The 9,170-nt window shown below is 37.2% G+C and overlaps 1 protein-coding gene across 1 annotated transcript in view; it reads left to right on the top strand.

Moving 5' to 3' along the window:
* Positions 1–1,284: 1,284 nt before the first annotated feature.
* The window catches only part of GABBR2 (gamma-aminobutyric acid type B receptor subunit 2), a 262,847-nt gene continuing 254,961 nt past the window's right edge, over positions 1,285–9,170 (top strand). Inside the window, exons 1-2 of the mRNA XM_009280673.1 lie at positions 1,285–1,308; positions 2,026–2,163. Of these exons, the coding sequence (XP_009278948.1) occupies positions 1,285–1,308; positions 2,026–2,163 (162 nt within the window). The remainder of the gene's footprint in view (positions 1,309–2,025; positions 2,164–9,170) is intronic.

Raw genomic sequence — 9,170 nt, 5'->3', positions numbered from 1 at the left:
TCGACCTAACAGGATCCTTAACTGCATAAGGTTACTTTACTGCAGTGAAAAAAATTTGTAGGCAAATAATAGTTAAAAGATGCATCAGTGTTTTTTGATGTAAGGGTGAATTTTAGTATGAATTTTACTTCAGATAACAGACTGCAGGTCTTTATCATTTAGAATATAGAACTTTATTTCTCCATAGCTTTTTATGTACGTAGCACTTCATGGACTACAGCTTCTGACTGTTATTTTACTATCAACATCCTCCTTATTTCATATCTGGCTTGTATTCTTAAACTTTTATTCAGTGATACACTGAAAATGCAAACGCACATGACAATGCAAAAAAAATAATTATATTATCTGGTTTTAAGTTGGTATGAAAACCAATTCAACAGTCTCTGTTGCTGCAGGTTGAAATGGTAAAGTGGATGAGGGCAAAGACTTGGCTAAATATCAGTTAAGTTCAGATACTGAAAGCTCTAGTGTCCTTGGCTGCTCATAAAATTAAAGAAGTAGCTGAGCCTTTTAGTTGTGCTTGGAATAAGGAGTAAGACTGGAGGATGCTGCTTGTTCCAGTAATCACAATCTTAATTCCTCCATGATGTGAGCTTGCCACCAATCCATCAAACTGACAAGGGAGCCTCTGCCATACTGAATGTTTTTTTTTTGTTTTTTCTTTAATAAGAAGGAAAATGTTGTGCTATATTGTGCAATTTAAAAAAGTCTACACAGTAAAAGTCTGTATCCATTTGAATAAGTGGCAGCAATAATTCTATTCTTGCAGACAGAATGCAAATAGAATAATTTTTCTTTTAGCATATTCAGTAAGAAGATTAATATAAGCTTGCAAACTTCTTAGTAAAAATCTTTATTCTCTCAACAGAATGCGATACAATTACTACTTGGATGCTGATAGTAAATGAACTGTTTTATTGAATTGTCATAATGAAATATTGGAGGATGGTGTATGATAGTTCTTATAAAGACTATATTTGAGGAAGACTTTGTAGAGGAGGCAAAAGAGGGCAGGAAATTTTGTTTCAAAAAGAGAGATAAAGAAGTGGCTGCTGGTAGCTACCATTATAGCCTGTAGGTGCTCCTGGCTTCCAGTACAGTTTGGAATCAAATTCTTAACTTCAGGTATATGTTTTATTAATACTCTGCTGCAAGCTCAGGAATTAAGCCGTGACTACATAAGTTATTATGAATGATTGATGCTACTCTATTCAAGGATTGATATTCATATCTTTTGCAATACTGACTAGTATCACTTTGTTTTCAGTCCTGGTGTCAGTTATGGTAAAATTCTTTACACCTGAAGTAATGATCAAACTAATTATCAGAGAAGCCCAGAATAAGTCAGGTTGGAAGGGGCCTCAGAAGGTCATTTAGTCCAGTCTCTGCTCAAAGCAGGGTGAGCTATGAGAGCAGACCAATTAATTCTTAACACTTTAAAAGAATATTCTTTTGATATTTTTTGAAGACTTTGTGTTGTCCTTCTAAGTAACAGGCTCTCTACTATATATTTTTGCACAGAATACTGAGGTTGGACCTTAAGGAGAGGTTACTTAGGACTCTTCATTGGAGACAGAACTTTCTTTACAGAGACCTTGAGTAGTGTCAAACTTTCCTCCAGCTATGGAAGCCCTGCTGACATCTGGTGTTACATTCTAAATTTTGCTTTGGGAAGTGGTAGCTCTGAATATAGAAAGGGTTTCAGTCAACGATATTTTGTTGGGGCTTTTTTATTCTTTGTCAAATGGTGGTATCAAAATTCAGATGTTGCAGCTTTGGCTTGGAAGGAAGACATAAGGGGTTTTGAATGAGGTAAGGAGGGGTTTTCCTGTTCTTGTACTACAACACGTTAGGGGTCCAGAACAGAGTGCTCCAATTTTTCATGTTTGGATCTTAAAATGTTATATATTGTACAATTTTTACATCAGTGCAACCCCCAAATCTTTTTCTTGCCCAGTAGTTTATTTCTTAGTTAATGATGTTATTTGTGACATTGAATATTGCCTCTTTTTGTTCTTCCAGTGTGACAATGCAAAAGGACTCAAAGCCTTCTACGATGCAATAAAATATGGACCTAATCATCTGATGGTTTTTGGTGGCGTATGTGCAACAGTTACTTCTATCATTGCTGAATCTCTAAAGGGATGGAATTTGGTTCAGGTAAGGCATGGAATGGAACATATTCAAATGCTGACTGTCTTGTATTTCTATCTTTTTTTTAAATTTAGAAACTTAGTATTTAATGTTTTTCAAGCTTAACATTTTGTGTAATTAATATATCTCAGTTTTGAAGGTCAGTGAAGTTATGTGTAAAGAAGAACAGCTACTTCTGTATAGTACTAGATTTTAAGGCTTGGCATTGTGCTCAAAATGCTTGTGAGTGTGGGGCAGCAGTCATGTGTCTCAATAGATTAATTAAATAAAATTAATGTATCTCAAAAAGCAACCTAAATGAAATGAAGTTCAGTCATGGTAGGTGAGCAAATCTAGGACTTATCCAAAGTTAGAGGAAACTGCTCGTCAGGCCTTAAATTATGGTACAGTGGGGTCTTTACTCAGTCTCCGGTCAGTCGTAATGCAATAATTCCTATTGGATTTAAAAGTGTTGGAAGTGCATAAATTGTAAGTAGTAACTGGGTATGTATCTCAGTATTTGACTCACAAAGCACATTTATTCCCAGCTGTTCTTCTTTCTGACTTTCTCAAAGGTCAAGTTTGTGGAAAGGTTCCCTCTGCTGAGGAATCAGAATTCATTAATACTAATCTTTAAAATGCAGATGATAACAGCATGGTTTTCTTTATTTCTTCAATCATCTGTCCAGTGATGATCTTTGGATTGATGGCTGTTCATGCAAGGTAGCCAGCCAGTTTTGCTTTTCAGATGTGAAAATGCCCTGGCTTCCTACTCAATATTCATATTGCCCAAAGATAAGTTTGTATCATTTTTATTAAAATAAAAAAAATTCTATAGGAAAATAATAAAATAATAATATATAATATATATTATATAAATAATATAATACTGAGGTTTCAGTAACAAACAGACTCCTCTTTTCCACCTGGAATACTCACTGAGATTAGTGCAGAATGAACAAATGAGGCATAATTAAGTTTGTGAAGAAGACGATGATCAGAGTACAAATGGGGAAATCTTAGGAGGATAATTAAAGTAGCTTGTTAACTCTGTTTGCAATGCTTGTCATATCAGATCTTTTTTTCTTATGCTTCAGGATTTTTTCTGATGTGAAAAACATCAGTTCTACTATGGAAACAAAATAATAGTGTATCTCTGGGGAGAACGGAGAAAGCAACAGAAAGCTTGAAACTATCGTTTAACACTCTCTCTTAAAAATGGCCTAGCTCATGGCCTACAATGAAGTATGTGGCTGGAGCTCTGTTTTTATTGGAATTTGTCACATAGAACTTCCAGATGATGTAGGATGTTTTAAGGAGTTGGATTTCATTGTGCTAAATCCTTTTCATTTGCAGTCAAGTTCTCCCTGCTAAGGTCTGAAAATCAATTTGCTAATGCAGTTGCTCAGTCAATAAGGAAGGGCAATTAGGAAACTTCTATTTGCTTTTAAATGCCTGAATTTGTCAATATATGTGTTAACTTATATAATGATATGAAGCATTGCTACCAGACAGCATCTATTTCTTTGTATTTAACCACTACAGCTGTGACTAAGTCTTAAACATTATTAATGATATCAGTACATCAAGGGATTCTCTGCTGCTCGGGCTTAGTATCCTGCAGGCACTAGATAAATCCTCACATGGCATAACTCCACTTCGTGTCAGGTTTTTATATATTGATTGACTGAATGATGGAAGAACATAAATGACAGCATGGCTGGGAAGTGTGGCAAGGCTTAGTGGATGGTATAGGAGGAATGGAAACAGTCTAAATACAGTTTGTGAAAGTGTTATGTCATATGGTGACAGCAATATGTGTATCTGCAAATCAGCAGACATAGCATGTATAAGATAGTGGGGAAACGGAGTACAAATCCTTCCACTTCTTTGGATCCAGTGTCATGAACATCTTTGATTAAAAGCATAACTGGAATAGAAGGAATGGACAGAAATCTGTCGTTCTTGGAAGTGGAGCAATAATATTCAGCCTGATAAAATACAAGATTGTCCTCCCTCAAAACTTGAAACTTCACATCAGGGAATCACAGCAAACGCACATAAATAGTTATATGAATTTGTGATCATGGTGAAGTAATTTTATGTTGCAATCAAGAAGAGGGAAAATAGCATATAAGCAAAACCTAACCTGACGTATTATTGAATAGAGGATATGTGTTTGGATGTCTGACTCCCTCGTTTTTTCCCTGTGCAGGCAGTCAGGAAAAGAGGGCTCTTAACCCTAGCAGGAATATTTCATTTGATTTACACAGGTGTCATGTGGTTGAGCAAAGTGATGACTGTCTTCCACACAAGAGAAATGCAGGATGATACTGAGAGTACTGGGAGGAATAGGGAAGAAAAGAAGAGTAACAGAATATAACAACAGAAAAATTACTTTCCTTAGCAAATACAGCATGAGGCTGACTGCTTCCAAAACTTTTCTAAAAGCCTTTTAGCCCTGAATTCCAAGTTTCTGGGTGACTGCTTTTCCTCTCTTTGGGGGAATTGTTCTTTTCTGCCTCTTCCCCATTCTCTACAGTAAAAAGTCTCCCAAAACAAACAACGAAATAAAAGGCAAAGAGTACAAATGTGCTGGAAATTATAATGTTGCATTTGCTACTCAGGCAACATTATAGTAGTGTTGAGAGGGGAAAAAAAGGAAATAAATTTTTGCAAGGCTGCTTCAGTCTCTACTCTCCTTACTGTATGCTGTTATTAATGATACTGTCTTTTTGACTTTTACTTAACTGGTTAATTCAGGTCACTGATGGCCTGCAACAATGTGAAATACGGATGATTATCAGAGCTTGAGAAGAGTCTCAGTCTGAAGGTGACTTGCCTTATTTCTGTACCATATCTAAACAGAAGGCACTTTTCCTCCCCCTTCTTGACAAATTTTGATTTACTTATGATCAGCAGCAGAATGAGAGATTCTGTTCTCAATTGGCTGCCTTCAACTGCTGGCTGATTTAACTATCTCTTACTGTAACAAAATTAATGATTTTTTAATGGAGCATTTTGTATCTGTGGAAAGAGCAAGTTGTTTTAGCCTGCAAACACTTACATCATCCTTAAGGGGTTTCACTGAGGTATGCTAGGTGACAGAACCTGCAAACTGTTTTCTGAACACACATTCTCAGTAGGACAGATGCAGACACCTATTCCTTAGCTTCTGAAATCCAACAAGTGAAAAGCTTCTCCGTGAATAATCTCTGTGTGCCAGTAGTCCTTACTTTGTTGACTGACAGTCTGAGCATGGGTTGAACACTGCATGTGCGGCTTTGATCTCCAGTCTGTGGTGTGGAATCCGTTTGAACCTTTGGGATATTGGTTAAAAAGTGCCAATAATATTCTGTGCATCTGACAGTGGGTCATAAAGGCATGAAGGTATAATACGGGGCAGTTACTGTGCTGTGGGGGGAATATTTCAATGTCAAATTCTTCCGGATTCGTCTTTTCCCCATTCCCTTTCAACGTGTATTCAAGGCAATTGAACAGAGTGAAGAAGAATCATTAATAGTATCTACAATATATTGCAAAAGGCCAGTTATGTATTTTTATTTCGTACACTGAAGCATTTCTGCTAGTATCCAGGTAGCGCAGAACAGACAAGATGGTTTGCAATTCAGTCTTTCTTTTCTATTTCAGGATATCCATCAACTGTTTACCTCTCCATGTGAATTTCTTACAGTGGCAAAAGCATCTAATTTGTATAAATTACTGTTTTTTCCTATTTTCCATTGTCACCTCTCACTTTTCCTGGTTGACATATTAACATAAACATTTAACCAGGATGAGGATTTTGACCAAACTGGTCATCTCTCTTAATTTGTGAAACTCTTTCTCCATTTTGGAGATTTGTCTTTTTCTTTCATTATGTCATTTTCATTCTCTTACAGCCTGCTTTGTTACAATTTCCTTTAACTCTGAAGATAAGCCTCTGCCAGAAACAAAGTATAAATGTTACTGCTTCCTTGGAATATCCTCTTTCTACATATTTAATGTAAACTGGTCATAACTGCTGACTTCTAGGCAGGTAACTGCTACAAGTGATCCAGTGATTACATCATTCAAAACAGAGAAACCTTGTTTTGGATTCATCATCTCATGTAGGAAAGTTTTCTAAGAAAACTATAGGTACCCTAATCATGATGCATTACTCATTTTGTGGGCTGGACTACCAGCAAATATAAGTTTCCCATATTAATATACGGTAGGTTCACATGTTAGAAAGGAAAAACTCCTTTAGTTCTCTAGCTCAATGTAGTTGAGTATTAAAGAGCCTACCCTGAGATTTGTTTTATTATCCCAGAAATCCATAGGTGTTCAAGATCCCATCTCTGAATTACCAGAAAGACTGCTGATGTTAAAGAAAATCAATGATGTTTCTAGTCCTTGGTTTCCTTCTGAAACAAGGCTGATGTGATTGCATTGTCAGTTCCTCCTAAAAATCTCTGACCTCTGGCCAATTGCAACCAAATTTTAACAAAAGATTTCCCAAAGATGATTAGCTTCTACACATTTCTGTGAAAATGAGCTGCTGAGGAGAGGGATCCACATGAACAAAGCAGAGGCTGCAGCGTGAGCACAGAGATAGCTTGGAGCCAGCCATGACATGTGCTCCTTGTCCAGCTGCTGTTTATGGGAAGGGGACTGATTGCATTGAGAAGAGAGTTAAAAAAGCAGCGGAAAGAAAGCTGAGAAAATGCAGAGGAGGGGTGAAGCCCCGAAGGTTATGAAGTAGGAGCTGGTGTGTGTGTGTATGTGTGTAGAAGCTTAGGACACATGTATCTGTAGGAAACCAGGCTTTGTTAGCTGGCTCTGTTACTCATCAAAATTCTTGTTAATACAGAATTTCACAACTATATGCAGGTTATAACCAGTGTTTTTTAACACTTACGTAATGCAAGTCATCACAGAGGTTTCTATACTGGCCACTGAATCAAATTTCTTCTTGTTAATATCTGAATTTTCTAAATCCTCATGCTTGTTACCCAGAGCTCTGGCATGGGCATATAAACATTTGATAAAAACTGCAGGGTTTTTTGTTGGGTTTTTTTTACATTCTTTGTCACGTTTGTTCCAGCACAGTGAGTTTGTGCTAGTTTTGCCTTCATTGCACAATTTCCATGTATTGTTAGTCTGAGCAATGAAAAGGGCATTTAAACTAGTCTTTGGCTAAGAAGATTAGCTACTTCTATCTGTGAGATACAGGCGATCCCACTTGAACAGGCCTTTCTCCCACTGGAATATGACCCAATGCACCACAAAACTGGAGTCTTCAGCTTCTTGGCCCACAATTCACCATCATAATTTTTTTTTTTCTTTCCTATTTTCTCTCTTGGGATTGGCGGGATTTTGTAGACTTTCTGTACTGGTGTTGTACTTTTAACAGGCAAAGTGTGTGAAGGGAAACACCTATTGAGCTCTTATTATATAAGGTGCAAACCTGATGACATTCTGGTCTTGCTTTTGGGAGTTAGCTAAGCACGTAAGGAAGCTTTGCTGACTTCACTGTAGGAATGCCCGGGAGCTCCTGAACAGGAAGAAAGCACAGCAGGAGTGACCTTCAGGCAGAATTTCATGTGAAGCTTCTCCTCATTTGAGAGAAGCTCTGGTGAATTTGGAGGGAGACAGACCTTCTAGTTCTGCAAACCCTCTCCTTGATACAAGCTGCCAGCAGGAGCTCTGCTGTTATTGGTGGGGCCCTCCTGAAGCTCTGTGGTTGCTGCTGGGGAAGAAAATGCATGGGGAGTTGAAACAGATCAGCAGTACCATACCTCCTAATTAGACTGTGTCTCTCTGTGTGTGGATGGATGCATACATGCACAATGTAGAGCAGACTTAGACTTGGAAAGTTAGTTGTATATTCACCCTTAAACTTAGAGAAATGAATGTTGCAGTGCACCAGGGGAGACTAGTCTAGGGCAGAAGAATTAATTTAGTGGCAAAAGTTCTTTCATAGTGATAAAACCACTGACCCTGATTCCCAGTGCATTATTTCAGTTGTACCCCAGGGGAGACATTAACATTACATTGCTGTTAATAGCAGAAATTTGGTCCACAAAGTTTAAATTGAAAATTTCAGAAAAATTCCAGGCTGAGGTATGGTAAGAAATGCACATCCTGTATTCCAAATGCACTGCAAGATTTAGTAGGACCTTCCTTTCCCTTCTTTCTGTCTTCTGCTTAAATGTATGAAATTGATTTATAATGAAATGAGTTGGTTTAACCTGGCTTTCCATCACTTTGAAATTGGCTTCTACCCAGTATTCCTTCATTTAAATATGATTAGCTGTTCTTTTTCATCTCGTGTGTCTTGTATTTCTACTGTTGGAGAGAACAGCAAACCTACAGTATACACTCTAGTTTTTGCCTTTGATCTAATGTCAGCAAGTTCAGTTCATTACATAAAGCGTGACTAAAGGTATTTCAATACAGCTCTAGTTAGGTCAAAGCTGTTGAAATCTGAACCTGTATATTTATTCTAACTATGATCTGCATGTTCTGACAGAAAAAAATGTATTTTTTTATTATTTGTTGTTGTTAGCTGTTTTTCCATTCATTCACTTCTGTTTAGTGTTGGATCAATAACATGGAATGAATGAGTGATGGTCTAGGGAACAGACCCAGAATGGAAAGGCAAGGGTGTCACTTTGCCGTGCAGTATACTTTGGGTTTAGGAAAACACATGCAATTCTGAACAAATCAGATATTCCCTCTCCTCCATATACTCCTCCCTTGAATCTGAACGGTCTCTTGAAGAAAACTAAAATACGTAAAAAAACCCCAAACCCATAGCGTAACATGCAAGCATTGATGTTTTTCCAAACACAGAGCCTTGTGTTTTAATGCTCAATTTATTGGTCACGTAAGGTGCTTACAATATCCAGCTTAATTTATTATCAGAATAAATAATGGCTGTGTGTTTGGGTGTTTTTTGTTTTTGTTTTCTTTTTTTCTTTTTTTCTTGCCTGTGTAATTTTTATCAGTGTGTTCTGTCTCACTACTTGTATTGTTCTGGTTTGGTT

This window comes from Aptenodytes forsteri, unplaced genomic scaffold (assembly GCF_000699145.1).
Source record: "Aptenodytes forsteri isolate BGI_AS27 unplaced genomic scaffold, ASM69914v1 Scaffold291, whole genome shotgun sequence".
Taxonomy (NCBI): Eukaryota; Metazoa; Chordata; class Aves; order Sphenisciformes; family Spheniscidae; genus Aptenodytes; species Aptenodytes forsteri.
This window is presented reverse-complemented; position numbering and strand designations above follow the sequence as displayed.